This window comes from Heteronotia binoei, chromosome 7 (assembly GCF_032191835.1).
Source record: "Heteronotia binoei isolate CCM8104 ecotype False Entrance Well chromosome 7, APGP_CSIRO_Hbin_v1, whole genome shotgun sequence".
NCBI lineage: Eukaryota > Metazoa > Chordata > Lepidosauria > Squamata > Gekkonidae > Heteronotia > Heteronotia binoei.
Window position 1 is genome coordinate 30,367,415 of NC_083229.1, and position 17,825 is coordinate 30,385,239.

The 17,825-nt window shown below is 43.7% G+C and overlaps 1 protein-coding gene across 6 annotated transcripts in view; it reads left to right on the forward strand.

Annotated features, from left to right (window-relative positions):
• The window catches only part of CSMD3 (CUB and Sushi multiple domains 3), a 933,126-nt gene that overhangs the window by 600,578 nt on the left and 314,723 nt on the right, over positions 1-17,825 (forward strand). For all 6 annotated transcript variants that reach the window (XM_060243303.1, XM_060243304.1, XM_060243306.1 and 3 more), the window contains 2 exons: positions 4,921-5,115; positions 8,089-8,227. In XM_060243303.1, coding sequence (XP_060099286.1) covers positions 4,921-5,115; positions 8,089-8,227 — 334 coding nt within the window. The remainder of the gene's footprint in view (positions 1-4,920; positions 5,116-8,088; positions 8,228-17,825) is intronic.

The window sequence follows — 17,825 nt, forward strand, 5'->3', positions numbered from 1 at the left end:
CAGATCTTAATTAGCAAAGAGATGCTTCAGGGAGATACAGTCTTAGAAGCAGTGTCTACTTGTACCTGTCTCTGCCTGTTACTAAAGTTCATATTTATTTTGTTTGCTCTTACCTTTATCCTTACCTGTACTGCCCAATAGTATAGCATTTCATTTTTGGATTTATAGCCATGGAATGGACATCTTAGTGTCAAATCCTATCCCACTGAGTTCTTATCTGGTAGATAGGCTCCCCACAGGATTTTCTACCTGTGTTAGAAAGCTGGTTTTGTTTTCCATTGCCACACCACAGGGAGCAAGCTTAGAGAATATATGAAGCATATTATGATGACCATTAATTTGCTTTCCTGTTGTGTTTCCTTGTGATGTGGTTAAAGCATAGCACAAATTTGCAGCAAAATTACTGTCTTCAGTGGGGGTTTTCTGTTTCACATGGGTAGCCGTGTTGATCTGCAGAAGAGCAAGGTTGGAATCCAGTAGCACCTTAAACCTCAACAAGGTTTCCAGGGTATAAGCTCCCTTTGTCAGATCTGATAAAAGGAGCTTTGACTCTTGAAAACTTATGCTGTGGAAATCATGTTAGCCTCTAAGGCAGGGGTGTCAAACTCATTTGTTATGACGAGCAGATCTGACATAAATGAGACCTTGTTGGGCTGGGCCATGTGTGTCATAAAATATAATGCCAAGTAGTGGAGATATAAACTGTACAAAGGACTCAGACAAACACAATTAAAGATTTTTTAAAAAAATCCTTAAAATAAAACATGCTTAAAACATTAGCATTTGTTGGTCTTTATATCTCTCTTGTGGGCAAGGGAAGCTCTGGCTCTTTTCTTCCTTCCCCAGAGGACCAGGAGGGAGAGGCACCTCAGCCAATTGAAGAAAGAGAGACTTGGCTCAGTATCTCTGCTGTGTGATTGAGAGAGCCTGGCAAAGCAAGCTCTTCCTCCCCCCCCCTTTCCTCCCCAAGGGAGGAGCCTCAGCCAATGGGAAAAATAGAGATTTTACTCTGTAGCAAAACCTGTGCGAGTGAGCAAGCCTAGCAAGCAAGCTGTGAAGAGGAAGGAAGCAAGAGAGAAGGAGAAGGAAGCAGATGACAGCCAGTTACTTGGGGGCCTGATTCAGCCCCCAGGCCACATATTTGACACCACCGCTCTAAGGTCCTACTGGGCATGAATTAGGGTTGCCAAGTCCAATTCAAGAAATATCTGGGGACTTTGGGGGAGGAGCCAGGAGACTTTGGGGGTGGAGCCAGGAGACATTGGGGCGGAGCCAAGAACAAGGGTGTGACAAGCATAATTGAACTCCAAGAGAGTTCTGGCCATCACATTTAAAGGGACAGCACACTTTTTAAAATGTCTTCCTTCTATAGGAAATAACAAAGAATAGGGGCACCTTCTTTTGGGGCTCATAGAATTGGACCCCCTGGTCCAATCGTTTTGAAACTTGGAGGGTACTTTGGGGAGAGGCACTAGATACTATATTGAAAATTTGGTGCCTCTACCTCAAAAAACAGCTCCCCCAGAGCCCCCAAAACCTCCAGATTAATTCCCCATTATACCCTATGAGAATTGATCTCCACATAGGGAATAATGAAGACGTTTCCCTCTCCTCCTCCCTCCCCCCCCCCTTTCTGGCAACTGAAGCGAGGGACTGGCCTTTCTACTCACGAGTTGCTGCCAGCTTCTTTACAGCAGCAGTCACACCATCCCAAAGTGGAGCCTTGCAATCAAGCCTCCGGAGGTGCAAAGGCACATGGTCCTTTGCAGGCGGGGCTTCTCTCCTCCCCCCCCCCCCAGCCAGCTGACTGGGCGCGGGAAGCAGCTTGCGAAAAGGAAGAACGGCTGCTGCAACGGGGCTGGGTGGGAAGGGAAGGGAGGAGGAGAAGCATCGGGCATTGGAGTCCGTCAAGACCCGCCTGCGTTCGGCAGCCACCTCCACCCGCTCGCTGGCGAGCCAGCCTCCCTTCTCAAGATTTCCCTTGCCAGGCTCAGCACCTCCTCCCCGGACGACGCAAATGCTCCTTGGCGCCATTCCCCCCTCCTCCCCCCGCTTCCAGAGTTATGGAAAGCGGGAAAAGAGGCTGAAAATCCAGTATTCTCCCGCCAGGGCGGGAGGCTTGGGAAGGCTAGCATGAATCATGTTTGTATTTTCCTTTTGGAAAAATCAATCAATCAATCATTGAGGAGGCTGACCCCCCCCACACCCAATATAACAGCATCTTATAGGAAACAGAGTAAGATGGCCTCCCTCAAAGACTATATAGTTATTGGATGAGGGCTTCTTATTTTCTTAAAAAAATAAATGCTAAGCTTAAACAGCTAGTGACAATGTAAGTTTACTATTTTTCTGAAGTAACACTGGCAGCAAGTACTGTCACTATGAAGTTGTCCAGGTGTAATTGAGGAACATTAAAGCTAAATTAGGTGTGACGTATGCCCTGGCAGATTGTTACATAAAGCTGTTAGTTTGCCATTAGCGATTCTCCCTTATGCTTCTTGTATTTTGTAAGGTTTCATCTGATGCTTTAATGTTAGCTTGAATTAAGATAAGATTCTTTTCTTCTTCATAATGGGTTGTTATAAATTAATTTTGACTGTATCTAGTCTGTACTGTTCTTCTTTCATAGCCCATTGATGTTTGCATCTGTGTATGTTTTGAATGTATTTTTTTTGAGGGGGGGTGGGTGTGAAAAAGCCAATTAACCCTCTCCCCCCAGAAATGTCTGTGACTGATCTTTTGCATATTTACCCAGATGTCCTCAGTGTAAGCAAGCCTTTGAGTACAGGAGGAGAAAAAGTGTTTCAATAGTATTTGTAGGTGGAAATCAGTACATATGAATGTGGGTCTGTGTAATTGTTTAGGCCAATATAGTTTTGTGTGTAGAAGAACAGGACTGCACCTGTTAGATTTTAGCTAGATTTTGATGTACCAATTGCATGAAGGGAACAGAAAATATAACAGCCAAGGTTTGTGTGGTGATTTGTGTTAATTCTGAACAACGTGTGAGGTTACAAGAGGTTGTGTTGTGTAGCGGTCTTCATAAGGACTCAGGTTGGTTTCCCAGACTCTTGACTGAGGAAGTTATGATCTGGTTTCTCTCTGTGTGTTTTTCTTTCTCTTAATGCTCTCTCTATATCTTTACCACACAGCATCCATCTAAGGTTGAAGATTTTTCTCTTCTTAATAATGTGATTCCAATGCAGAATGTAAATATTTCTTTCCTCTTTAACCATATTTTGTCCCCTGCTCTCTAGTTATTTTCAAACAGATTCCGCTCTTCTCCATGGTACTGTGTTCTTGCTGTTTTTCTTTTTTCCCCAAAGAAAAATGAGGCAGTTGCAGGTTTGAGATTTAGAAGTAGCTAGGGTTGCCAAGTCCAATTCAAGAAATATCTGGGGACTTTGGGGGTGGGGCCAGGAGACCTTGGGGGTGGAGCCAGGAGACATTAGGGGTGGAGCCAACATTAAGGCTATGACAAGCATAACTGAACTCCAAAGGGAGTTCTGGCCATCACATTTAAAGGGACGGCACACCTTTTTAAATGCCTTCCTTCCATAGGAAATAATGAAGGATAGGGGCACATTTGGGGGGCTCATAGAATTGGACCCCATGGTCCAATCTTTTTGTAACTTGGGAGGTATTTTGTGGAGAGGCACTAGATGCTATACTGAAAATTTGGTGCCTATTCCCCAAAAAACAGCCCCCCCAGAGCCCCAGATACCCGCAGATCAATTCTCCATGATTTTCTATTGGAATAAATCTCCATAGGGAATAGTAGAGTTCCCAGCAGACATTTCCCTCCCCTCCCCCCGCTTTCTGACAACCCTGAAGTGGGGGGAGGGTCTCCAAACCAGGGGATCCCCTGCCCCCCACCTGGGGATTGGCAACCCTAGAAGTAGCCATTGATTAAAAAACAACTGAACAGGAGCAAAGAGAATTTTTCTGCTGCTTATTATTATTCCTAAGGTCTCTTGATGTTATTAATAAAAGATTGATTTATGGCATGGTCCATCACATGTGCCTGAGCAAGAGGAATAGGACACCAACAAGAGGGATGTCAATGCCGCACATTTTCTGTATTTCCTTCAATATTCATTTCATTTCCATATTTCATTTCCAATATTATATTTCATTTCCATATAAAGTCAGCAAGGCTTTTTAGAAGCAGGAATGCACAGGAATGCAGTTCTGGCTAGCTTGGTGTCAGGGGGTGTAGCCTAATACGCAGATTAGTACTTGATAGTGGTGTCAGGAGGTGTGGCCTAATATGAAAATGAGTTCCTGCTGAGCTTTTTCTATAAAAAAAAGCCCTGCTCATGGACAATTTGCTTATCTCTGTAAACACCATATACTGCTTTAATACTATTGGGTAGTCTTATTATCTTCTGGTATTAAATATCACATTTTGGATGTGGTCACATTACTAGGGTTGCCAACCATCATGAAACTCTTGGCATTGTGCCAGAACTACAACTGCTTTCCAGAACTGACAACAGAAATCAGTTCCACTGGAGACAATGCAACTTTGGAGGTTGGACTCTGTGGCACAGTATCCCTTCTGAGGTCCCCTCCCCCAACTTCACCCTCTCCAGGCTCTGTCCCCAAATCTCCAGGGATTTCCCAGCCTAGAGTTTGCTACTCTATACATGGAAAAGGTTTTTTTAAAAAAACAAAACACAACAAAAACCTTCCTGTTTTTACTTGTCTTCTCCAGCATCTGTCTGTATTCTACAGACACCAAACTTCCACTGTTTTAAAATTTCCAGCAAATGCTTAAAGATTCTCTGTTAATCTGGGAACTGAGGGGTTGAATTTCTAGTGAAGTACATCAAGTCTCAGCTGAACAGAACTCCAGAATTTACCTGGCAATCATTTATAACATTTCCCTCTCCCCCCCCCCTCGTTTCTGTTTTAAAGCCTTTGGACATAATGAGTGTCCTGATCCTGGTATACCAATCAATGCACGGCGCTTTGGTGACAACTTTCAACTGGGAAGTTCAATCTCTGTCATTTGTGAAGAAGGTTTTATTAAAACTCAAGGAACTGAAACAATCACTTGTGTATTGATGGATGGGAAGGTTATGTGGAGTGGACCAATCCCTAAGTGTGGAGGTAAGATGGGTATCTTTATTTAATTAAAGGGTTGTGGTTGGTTGGTTTGTTTTTTGGTCATATACACAGTATTGTATAAAGTATAATGTATAACGTATAATGATTCATCCATTAAAAGCTGTAATGGTCTTTTATATACTTTAGTATATAGTATATAAAAGACCATTACAGCTTTTAATCGGTGAATCATGCACTCTACATTCTTTTCAAGATGTCTATCCTGAAAGATGAAAGACATGGCCATTTTACCTCCATGTGATGATGATTCTTTATAGTGATCACATAGTAGTTCCCATAGATATTTGTGACTTGCTGAAATTAATTGCACAGGGACATGGTAAACTCTTTCACATAACCAAATTCCAATAGGGCTTGGTGGTGAAAATGAAAATCAATATCCCTGGGAAATATATTCATTTTAATAGACTTTCATTTGTCTACCCTTATGGTACATTTTAGTCCAGTTTTCCTCTCCCCCTCCCTTACTATATATGCATTTTTTCTACCAATATATTCTGCCCCCATATATCTTAATGATATAATCTTGAGATCTGGATTTACATTTGTTTTCCCCTTCTTTGCTAATTATACAAATGGAACTAATTTATACAGAAAAACAATCTAAATGTTGCATACACATTCTTTAACAAAATGTTCCCCTTGTGATGTATGTATTTGTTCTGTAAATGCAAAATTAGGTTTTGCTGAAGACATTAATTGGTTGTTCATGTTTAATATGCTATTTTGATGTACTGTCAGGATTAAACTCTTGTACTAATATTACTATAAAGAATATAATGTTAAAAGTAGAGATCTGTGATACTCGTGGGGGGAATCACTTCTTTCATTGCTGCTGCTGCTGCCAAGCTGTGCTCCCACCCTCTGATGGTGGGCATTCCATGGCTCCCCCCTTCTTGCTTCTGCTGCTGCCTGGCTTCCTCATTGCTAGCTTGATGAGGGCGGGGGTGATGAGTGATGCTGCGCCTCCCCACCCAACTCCCTGGTTGTTGGCTCGATGGGGGAATGAGGACTCCAACTCCCCTCCTGACTCCTTTGTCTCTGGTTCAGTGGGGGTGTCAGGGGCTCCCACATCTTCCTGACCAACTCCTTGTTGCCAGTTCAGTGGCCGGGTGAACAAGGTTGCTAGTGTGGCATGAAGTGAGGACTCTAGTGCCTCCTGCCCAACTCCCCCTTTTTTGGCTTGATGGGGGGCAGCAAGGACTCCTACACCCCTTCTTTATTGTTGGTTGGGCCAGGGGGCAGAGAGGACTCATGCCTGACTCTGGGTTGCTAGTTCAGCAGGTGGACAGATGGGATTGCTGGCTCAGTAGGGGTGCAGTGAGGACTCCCATGCCTACCTGCCCAACTCTTTCCATGCTGACTCATGGGGGGGGGGCAAGCAAGGGTTTCTTCCCCCCTGCTGCCACTAACTAGCTCCCCTGAGGCTCCCCCCCACACCAAAGATGCAGGCAGGAAGCCCTATATGACTCCCAACTTCCACTACCAGGCAAGGCAAGCCTTCTCCCTATAATGCTGGTGGGCAACACATAGCTCCCAGCCTCCACTGAGGCTTCCTGTTGCTGCCTGACACAGGAGGAAGTATTGCGGGGGGGGGGATTTAACACCCTATTAAATATATTTCAGATTCCCCCCCCCCTGAAAATCTGGGGTGTTTCCTAAATTTGCAGGAAAATCTATTTGCTGTCATTGTGGCACTGATCCATGGTTTTAGATACTCACAGACAGGATCGGTCCTATACTGTCTGGCACCCTAGGCAAGGCTAACTTCTGGCACACACACACACACACCCCGTACTGAGTCGCATGGGGTCTCTCAATTTGGTACCCCCAGATTTCCAGGGGGGCGCTGAGTAATTTTTTTTTCTGAAAAGGGGCCATTAGGCCAAATACATTTGGGAACCTCTGCTTTACATCCTCTTGCTGTGACATTTTCTTGATGTAGCCTTGTATTTGCTTTGAGGAAACACACCTCTTTAACAGCTTGAAGATGCGGCAAGTATGCTGTAAATTGTGTTTTACATCAGTAATCCCACAGTCAAAACAAAAGAAATAAACACAACCCCACCCCTGCTTTGTGAGCCTCACTTGACTAATTGTTCATTGCATATGAAATCTTAGCCAAGCTGATAAAAAAGAAGGAAATAATTTCCTAGGAGTGATTGTTCAAGAAAAAATGTTCTTGTCTAAGAAACAATTTTAAAAAGCCATCAATGTGTTGAACTTTACCTAAAGTGAGTTGCTTTGCTGAGTTCAAAAAACACCTGCAATTGGAGAAAATTATGTAAACACTTGGAAAGAGATTTTGCCATTTCAGAAACCCATCTGATTCTTCACAAGAACACATTTTTAGCCACTGATTCCCTCTGCACACACACACACACCACAGACCCATTGGACTCCATAATTTAACACATCAAAAAAGAGTAACTTTCTGTCTTATTTATTTGCTTGAATCCCATAATTGGGGTGGGGGGTAGATGCAAATCCGACAGATCCAGATCTAGACAGATTTCAGAGCATACAGCAAGACCAAAACATCTGAAGTGGTATCGTAAACAATAACATCATTGGAAGCATTGTGGAATCTACAGTCCTTCCTGAATCCAATTTATTTTGACTTCCCTGTTGCGTTCCCCTTTTCTTTTACTTATTGAAGGTGTATGTGTAGTGTGACTTCTGGATCAGGAAGTGTACCAAATCTTTAAGGTCTCCGCTGCTTCTGTTCATGAGACATCTACTATTAAAAGAGCAATAGTACCAAGGTTTCCTGGATATTTCAAATGCACATTAAAGCATCTTGCCCATTAAAGTTGAATCAAAAACATTGCTATAAGAATGGGGCTATAGCAGTATGTCCAGTCATGACTGTAACTTCCTTTACATCTGTGAGCAGGATAACTGCAGTGATCCCAGCCTGAAAGTAAGCCTCTGTTTTCTTTTTCTTTTTTTCAGCTCCATGTGGTGGGCATTTTTCTTCTCCCAGTGGAGTCATCCTTTCTCCAGGCTGGCCTGGGTATTATAAAGACTCCTTGAATTGTGAGTGGGTGATTGAAGCTGAACCAGGACACTCTATCAAAATTACGTTTGAAAGGTCTTGACAAAAGCTTTTTTTCTCCTTATTTAACTTTTGTGCTTATGAATTGGAGGTTATTCTCTCCATTGTTGTATAAATAGAAAACTGATTTTCATTTAACACACATTCTTGCTGTGGTTTGTGTGAGAACAGCATCAGACTTTTGAGGTATTTATTGGAATGTAACCCAGTTTTTGTTGATTGTTGACTTTAGGATTTGTTACTGAAATACCAACAGGAATATAATTACGGTCTCAAAGGTCGTTTTCACACTCACCTTAATCAGCAGCGACGACCCTCTTCACCGCGCAGGATCTGCGCGGATTTCGCACTAATTGCCGCGGAGCACCCAGAAGAGCCGGAAAGTCCTGGCGCTTTTGCAGCGCAAACGGAAACTGCCAAAAACCAGTTTCCGTTTGCGCCGCAAAAGCGCTGGGACTTTCCGGCTCTTCTGGGTGCTCCGCGGCAATTAGTGCGAAATCCGCGCAGATCCTGCGCGGTGAAGAGGGTCGTCGCTGCTGATTAAGGTGAGTGTGAAAACGACCAAAGTGTTACTCTGTATGCATTGGCATTTGGAGAAACACAGCTCTGTAATGGAGCATAAGCCTTGGCATTGATATCGTCTCAGATCTAACTGCTGTTTCTTCCAGATACATAAAACAGTGTAGTTGTGTGATAAATTCAGACCTTACTATCTCAGCTGAAGTGTTTGCCCATCAACAGGACTAGGAAAGACAACTGTCGGTGATCTTAGAGAACTTCTGCTAGTCTGGGTTAGGAGTGATAATGGTCTGCTTCTCTAGGAGACCAACTGTTCATCTTTAAAGGATTATTTAAAGACTGCAGTTGATGCTTCATTATAAATTAATATGCTAGAAAAGAGCAAATATGTAGTTATATTGTATGTTAGATGCAGTCCTGTACTGTGAGAGCATCTTTTCTCTCTTGTATCCCTCTTGATGCATTCTCTCAGTGTTACTCATCACTTTTTCTCTTCCCACCTTCTGTTGTATCTGTCACCACCTTGCCCATACATCATTCATCTGTCTCTTGTGTGTCACTGACTGTTGCTATCTTGTGCCACCTTTCTTCCTCTGACCATCTAATTTTTGTGCAGTATCCCTTCTCACTCTCTCTCTTTCCTGACATGTCACACCCTCATCTTCCGAGGCTGTTGCCTGTGGCTTAGGGTTGCCAAGTCCAATTAAAGAAAAAACTGGGGACTTTGGGGGCGGAGCCAGGAGACATTGGGAGTGGAGCCAGGAACAAGGATGTGACAAGCATAATTGAACTCCAAGGGAGTTCTGGCCGTCACATTTAAAGAGACAGCACACCTTTTTAAATGCCTTTCTTCTATAGGAAATAATTAAGGATAGGGGCACCATCTTTTGGGGCTCATAGAATTGGACCCTCTGGTCCAATCGTTTTGAAACTTGGGGGGTATTTTGAGGAGAGGCACTAGATGCTATATAAAAATCTGGTGCCTCTACCTCAAAAAACAGCCCCCCCCCCGAGCCCCCAATACCCACGGATCAATTTCCTATTATTCTCTATGGGAATTGTTCTCCATATGGAATAATAGAGTGCCTAGTAGACATTTCCTCCCCCCCCACACACTTTCTAAAGTGAGGGAGGGCCTCCATACCAGGGAATCCCCCCTCCCTGCCCCCTCCCTCTCTCACACACACAAATACTTACTTGGTCTTCTTCCAGCAGAACTTTGCTGTGAAAACAAAAGCAAGGCTGCACAGGAAAAGAAAGGGAGGGGCTGTTCTCCATGGAAACTGTTACTGACCCTTTCCCATGAAGCCCTTCCTGTTTCCTGTTTCCTGTGCAGCCTTAAAGGGACACATTTTAAAAACGGATCAGAAGTTCTACAATAACATGATGCCTACAGGTATGTTCTCTCTGGAGCCCTGAACTGTTTGGCAGGCACTGCCAGGCCTGTTGTTCCCTCCATGTTCTCCTTGGGCTGCACTGCCACTGCCAAGCCCAGCATGGCTCCCAAGCTGCATAGCCACTGCCACTGGGCCCAGAACAGAGCCCCAGTGTGTGCTGCTGCTTCTGCTGGACCCAGCATGGCTTTTGGTCTCCTCCAACTGTCAGGGCAGGTGTGTTCTTAGAGCTTGCACAGTTTTACTTTTGGGGGAATTTAACAGTGCACTTATTTTTGAACAATTTTCTGAAAACCAAGGGGGATCCTCTAAGTTTACAGGGCAGTCTATTTAATGCCCATGTAGCCCTGATCTGCTACTAATCATATATAGATATGTAATCTCTGGTTTCACAGGGCAAGGTTATTAAAAGCGTTAGCACTAGTACAGTTATGAAATGGTATGCATTTGCACTTGTGGACTCAACTTTCATTTGGGTATCTTGTTATTCCAGTTCTGTGACCCTTACTTTCATATAAGAAAATGTGAGTAATATAAGTGGTATGTAGTTATGATTGCTGGAGCTCTACCAAATTATGATTGTGTTATCCTCTCTTGTGCTCTGTAGCTTTCTTCTACTGTAGCTTGTGGTTCTTCAGAGTCTAGGTTAGGGTTGTCAATCTCCAGTTGGGGGCAGGGGATCCCTGAGTTTGGAGGTTCTGCCCCCACTTCAGAAAGTGGGGGGAGGGAGGAAAATACCTACTGGACACTCCATTATTCCCTATGAAGACTGGTAGAATTGATTCATGAATATCTGGAACTTTTTTGGGGGGAGGGCTGTTTTCTGAAGGAGAGGCACCAGATTTTCAGCATAGCATCTGGCACCTCTCTTCAACCCCCCCCCCCAAGTTTCAAAAAGAAGAGGTTGACATTGGATTTATATTCCGCCCTCCACTCAAAGTCTCAGAGCGGCTCAGAATCTCTTTTATCTCCCTCCCCCACAACAGACACCCTGTTAGGTGGATGGGGCTGAGAGGACTCTCGCAACAGCTGCTCTTTCACGGGCAACCTATGCCAGAGCTATGGCAGACCCAAGGTCATGCCAGCAGATGCAAGTGGAGGAGTGGGGAATCAAACCCGGTTCTCCCAGATAAGAGTCTGCACACTAAACCACTACGCCAAACTGGATGGGGATTGTACTGGGGTACCAATTCTGTGAGCACCAAAAGAAGGTGCTCCCATCATCCATTATTTGCAATGGAGAGAAGGCATTTAAAAGGAGCATAGTCCCTTTAAATGTGATGACCAGAACTCCCTTTGGAGTTCAGTCATGCTTGTCACATCCTTGCTCCTGACTCTACCCCCAAAGTTCTCAGTTACTTCCTGAGTCTGACCTAGCAACCCTAGTCTAGGTTTCAGACCTCAGTGCTGGAACAAGTGCTTAGTTTATATTAGAGGTCCCCTTTTTCAGCTTGTGGGTATGTTTGGAATTCTGACATGTCATAGTGAGTACAGCAACAAAATGGATGCCACAAAATGGCTGCTGCAGGGGGCAGGGTCAGCCACAAAATGATTGCCACAGGTTAATATCAGTAACACAGCGTAGGTCCTTGTGCTGTGGTGGCACCTGCTGTCAAAGCAACATTTTAAAAAAATCTGCACACCCAATCAAATCTCCAGTGATGAATCAGAACCCGTGCTGGATAAAAGCCCTACTTGGCCACACCCACTTCCTAAAATACTTGACAGGCACCAGAAAAGGTGTCAGAAAAGTATTGTGGTGCCCATGGGCACCATGCTGAGGAACTCTGGTTTATATGAATCTGATTTTTACCCTCCTTGAACCACATGTGCGAAGAGTCATAGTTCTCAGGCATACCTTCCTTTGTTTCAGCAGCCATCAGTGAATGTGTGAGTCTGCAGAAATTCATACGGGTCTCTACCGTTCCATCCCACCCTAAAGCCTTGATCTGATGATTCAGTTTATTAATATCATACCCCTCTACATTTTTAGATGTGTGAAATTTAATTGTGTTAATCCTTGAACATTGGTACCACATGGATCCCTCTGACAGAAAAATATCTTAAATAGTGTAGTTGATGGATAACACTTCAGTTCAGAGCAAGCATTAGCAAAGCTTTAGTTAGTTGGGGCATCTTCAAGGGATCATGAAAGTGACGCTTGTAAATTATTGATCTGAAAAACTTGTTAAATATTTTACATAATGACTTTCTTCCTAAGAATAGTGTGCTGAAGTGCAATCTGCAAGTGTAAGTATTTCTCAAACTAACACATCAGCTTTTAGAGTTCTTATCATTTTAATGGATCTTGCAACATAACCCCACCACACCAAATAGTTGGATTATATAATAAAAGCACAGCAAGGACATGCCCAAAAGCCATTTTGCTTTTCTAAGTTTTCCTCTGTCTGATGAGTTTACATATTTAGGAAACATAGCATTAAAAATAAACTAAGATGAAAAAGAATTGTATTCGTTTTTGAATCATCTATTTTATGACATTTATTTATTTCATTTATATTTTTTTCTTGTTATGTGAACCCAGAGCAATCCCCCATATTGTTCTCCCCTTCTGTATTTGATCCTCACAAACGCCCTATTAGACAGGTTAGGCTGAAAGGGTATGACTGGCTCAAGGTCACCCAACAAGCTTTGATACAGAATGCAGATTTGAACCTGGGTCTCCCAGTTCCTAGTCTGATACTCTAATGACTATACCACTCTGGGTCTCAATAAAAATAAACTGAACAAATGGTTTTAGTCCTTAATGTGTTACAAGAAAATTATGTTATGTAAAAGAATGAGCCCTTGATTCTGATCTACATAGGAAGAGCTCTGTTGAATCAGACCAGAGGGCAGTGTGGTCTATCATCCTGTTTCAAACATGACCATACAGCAAGACAAGAAGGACAAAGCCTTCCTCTCCTGTCCAGGGCCGGCCCATCACCCTGGGGCGCCCTTGGCAGACTGGCTGCCTGGCGCCCCCCCAAAGCACCCCCATGGCTCCCCCCCATGGCTCCGTGTCCCTCCCTGCCCCTCCATGCAGTGTCCCACCTGACCCCCCCAGCGCTCCGCTTGCTCCCTTCCCCCTGCTCGCTGACTAAAAGTAAGCTTAGCCAGCGAGCAGCTCACGCCTGCGCATTTTGTTAAGAGACAAAATGCGCAGGCACGAGTTGCTCGACGGCTAAGCTTACTTTTAGCCGGCGAGCAAGGGGGAGGGAGAGAGCAAGTGAGCGGAGCCAGCGGCGGTGGGCAGGCAAATCGACTGCCAGGAGGGTGGGGGGACACCGCACCGGCAGCCTGGAGGGAGCTAGCAGCGGCGGGGAGGAGGCAGGGAGGCAAGCTAAGTGCTTGTCTGGGGCACCGGAGGGGGGGAGAGAGCCCAATTTGCTGCCCCCACCTCTTGGTGCCCTAGGCAACCACCTAGTTTGCCTAGTGGGAAGGCCGGCCCTGCTCCTGTCACTCTCCAGTACTGGCATTCAGAGGGTTGCTGGATTCTGAACGTGAGAGTTCCATTTAGTTATCTTACCTAATATTCACTGATGTACCTATCCCAGGGATTGTGAGCCTGCTGCTCATATCTAGAAGTTGGAAAAATAATATTCTTTTTCCCTTTGACTCTTTAAAAGCAGCAGTCATGAAAGAGGTTTCCAAACTCTGGGGAGACTGTCTTTTCACCAATGTTTGACCTAGGGAGGGTGTCAAAAATGCCTTGAGATGTCACTGCATGTCTTGCATGAGTTTAACCCATTTTGAAAGCAGGCTCCATGTGGCTATGCTTTAAACAATGACTCACTCAGGTGACCTTATGCTGTATATCGTTCAGTTCTAAAAATGAATCTAATGTTGTTCTGCAGCAGTTGCATTGTCAAAACAGTAATCCTTCCCTGCCAAAAAAAAAGTTGCCACAGATTATAACAGATGGGCGGTTTGAGCCACCCTGGGGATGGGAGGCAGGCTGATCAAAAAAGTGTGTACACACATGCACATCTGCTTGCCATCCCCATCCCACACACAGCCCATCTGGGGCCGGATCAAAGCTGCCTCAGAAGGGCACCACTTACAAGGAAAAGAAATGGAAAGGTCCCCTGTGCAAGCACCAGTCGATTCCGACTCTGGGGTGATGTTGCTTTCACAACATTTTCACGGCAGACTTTTTATGGGGTGGTTTGCCATTGCCTTTCCTCGTCTTTTACACTTTCCCCCCCCAGAAAGCTGGGTACTCATTTTACCGACCTTGAAAGGATGGAAGGCTGATTCAACCTTGGGTCGGCTACCTGAATCCAGCTTCCACTGAAATCGAACTGAGAACGTGAGCAGAGGGTTCAGACTACAGTACTGCAGTACTGCTGCTTTATCACTTTGCGCTATGGGGCCGCTACCACTTACAAAGTGGTGCCTAAATTCTGAGGTGCCTCTGAGGTGCTTCCCTGGCTGTCTGGATGGCCAGGGAGCACCTGGGGAGCAGCCAAGAGGTGCATGAGTGCTCTGGAATTTCCTCCAGAGTGCATGTAGTCCGTCTCTGCTCCAGGGGCAGGCTGCAGGCTGTCTGGAGGCTCCTGGCCACTCCTTTTCCAGCCAGCTTACTTCCAGCTTGATGCCGCCCTGAACCGGTCATCTGTTGTCGGCCCACTAAAGGTATATTGGGTTGGATCCAATCAGTTTTTCAGCTTGACCACCCAAAAAAGGCTGTGCTGAGGATCATGGGACCATCATGGTCAAAAATCATGCAAAACGGGTGAGTAGGAGAGCTATCATTGTATATGACAGAGGCTTGGTATGAGTCTAAAGGAGCATACTGAGTGTGAGTTTTTCACATACCATGCACTAGAAATTTATGTATCCATAGTCATATTCTAGTCACATTCTAGCAACAATATTTACAGCGACTGAAGGTCCATTCCCACTTTCTAGTTCGCTTCTAAGGCAGGGGACCTGAAAGAGCACATCATCAATTCCCATTGCCAGAGATCACATCCGAAAGAATAATACCCACATTCTCTTTTCATATTCAAAGGCTTGCTTGGAGGAAGATGAGATCTACAATTCGACTGTGGTTTAGCTTTAGATTTGTAACTGAAAATAAATTTATCTTTGTACCTGTGTTTGCTTACCTTCAGGGAGCAATCCAAAGAAACTGTATTCAGAAGTCCAATTTTATTCAATGGGGCTAACTCCCTGGAAGGTATTGTAGAATTGCAGCCCAACACTGTCATCCTTAGAAAAATTTTCTGGGACTACGACCCATAGACCTGCAAATAATGGAGAATAGGGCACCTTCTTTTGGTGCTCATAGAACAGACCTGAGTAGGATTCTGAGTATATTGTGCTTAGTATGGTTTCTTGTAGAGTAACTCATAGCAGTTACTGTTCAGTAACTTCCATTTTAGTCAGTGGGGCTTACTACTATGAAAGCAGCCTTATTGTGGCCTCACAGGACCATCTTAAGTATAGTTTTATACTTTTCTTTGTTCTTTACATTGTTGGGAATTATCTCCCCCAAGTCTTTAAAATACTTTACTTTTTGTTGTAGTCTATTTTGCACCTTTACATGCTTATTTTTTTAAAAAAATCTTGAAATGATCAGCTGCTTTTATGAAGGAACTGTGTTTTATAAATTCTACATTACTTTGCACATTCTAATCTCCCCCTTTGTCCTTCCTGCACTCTTTTGCTCTTCAATAACACTCAAGAGGAATCAATGCTATACTGTCTAAGCCCTTAGGAACAACTTAGTATTTTTTTTCCTATACGCTAATTATCTATAAAACAGATAAAAGTTAAAGGTAGTCCTCTGTGCAAGCATCATATCATTACCAACCCATGGGGTGACATCACATCCCAACATTTTCTTGGCAGACTTTTTTACGGGGTGGTTTGCCATTGCCTTCCCCAGTCATCTACACTTTACCCTCTGCAAGCTGGGTACTCAGTTTACAGATCTCAGAAGGATGGAAGGCTGAGTCAACCTTGAGCTGGCTACCTGAACCCAGCTTCTGCCAGGATCAAACTCAGGTCATGAGTAGACCTTGGACTGCAGTACTGCAGTCATTGTCATTAGTTATTTACAAAGTTGTAACATCAGATGGATCTCTGGTACTTTGTGGAGCACAGGATATACCTAATGGGGTCATTCTCAGAATCAAGAAACACAAATTGTGGTCTCAGATCCTCCCTGAATATTCTGGTGCATGAGAAAGAGGCAGGGCTATAATAGATCAAGTTGGCTCACACAAAATCCAGAAAAAGAAAGAAAACCATGTAATACCATTTACTGAAGTTAACCCAAATGACACAAAAGAAGTTTTGTTCTATAGAACCCTTCTTAAGTCAGATGAAGACAAAAATTGTTTTATTTTGTTTTTTTTAAAGAGGAAGAAGCCAAATTCTCACATCCTCATCTTATGTCTCTGTCTTGCAAGCCTTTGATGCTGTAAGGCTCACAGTTTGTTTGCTGGAGGTGTTAGATTACAGCACTTGCCTTCTGGGAAGAAGATACAAAAAGCAGACAGCCATCGCATTTAAGGGAAAAAAAACAGGGTTCAGAAAGGTCCAAATGTCACCTCAAACCTATGAGAAAATCTGTTCTGTTTTCACACTGAGAACAGATGGAACCACTTGGTATTTTAACAACAGGTGAGGTACGTTTGCAGTGGTTCACAAGGTCTATCAAATTTGGTCATTGTCACCTTGTATAAATAGTCTTGTCCCTGGTTGTTCCTATTGCGTTGACAAATCCCTCCAAACAATATTCTTTGTGTGTGCTCCCCCAACCTTTCTAAAGTGTTTAATTTTCAGGAAGTGTGACCACTGCTGAAAGCATAGAGAAGATACCTGTTTTACTAAACTGTGTAGTTTAAGTGGCAATAAGCTATTATAGGCCTATTGCCTCTTATGGTGTTGACTAACTGGCTGAATTATCCAGATAAGCAGACAGAGTAAGAGCCAATACACATGATCTTGTGGAGTCTGCAGAATCATGAAGTATGAATCATGGTTTTGATACTCCTTTGTCAAATCAATCCTCTGTAGTGAGGACTTCTGGATGTCATTCTTCAACCTTCAGAGGTCTTCTGGTCAGGATTCTTCTCCCTGGCTTCAAGAATACCAATGACACAACCTCCTGAGTGTTGTGAGTCCTCTCTTGCAGCTATATTGAGTAGCAATAATATAAGTGGTGGGGTGTGTTTGTGAAAATTTGACATATTTTTTTAAAAAAACTTGATGTCGAAGCCTAATTATTACTGCTTAAATGCCTGCAGTTAATCATCTTGTTGCTAAGCACTGCTCCAGACTAATGAGTTTAGATCTAGCGTACCGAACCACTAATTTATTTTCCAGAAATAACATTGTATGTTTCAAATATGCATATAGTTTAATGTTCTCCAGATTTTCCCAGTTGCTTAGATACCAAAGTGTTGCTGCATCTGAGAAACTAGGCTAAAAAGGGGCTTATGTCTCTTTGTAACTGAAACGTGCTGGACTCCCACAGTATAGAATATATGATGCTGTGAGTCTTTTAGAAAACTATCCCTCATGGAAACAAATGCCACTTGCTGACAGCCAGTGTGTCATAATAGCTAGAATGCTGGCCTTTGTGAGGAGAGACCCAGTTTGAATCTCAACTCAACCACAAAACTTGGTCCAGTCACTGTTTTAGAGCTGAATCAACATCAGAGAATTAATGTGATGATGAAATGGAGATAGAGTGCTATATGTTC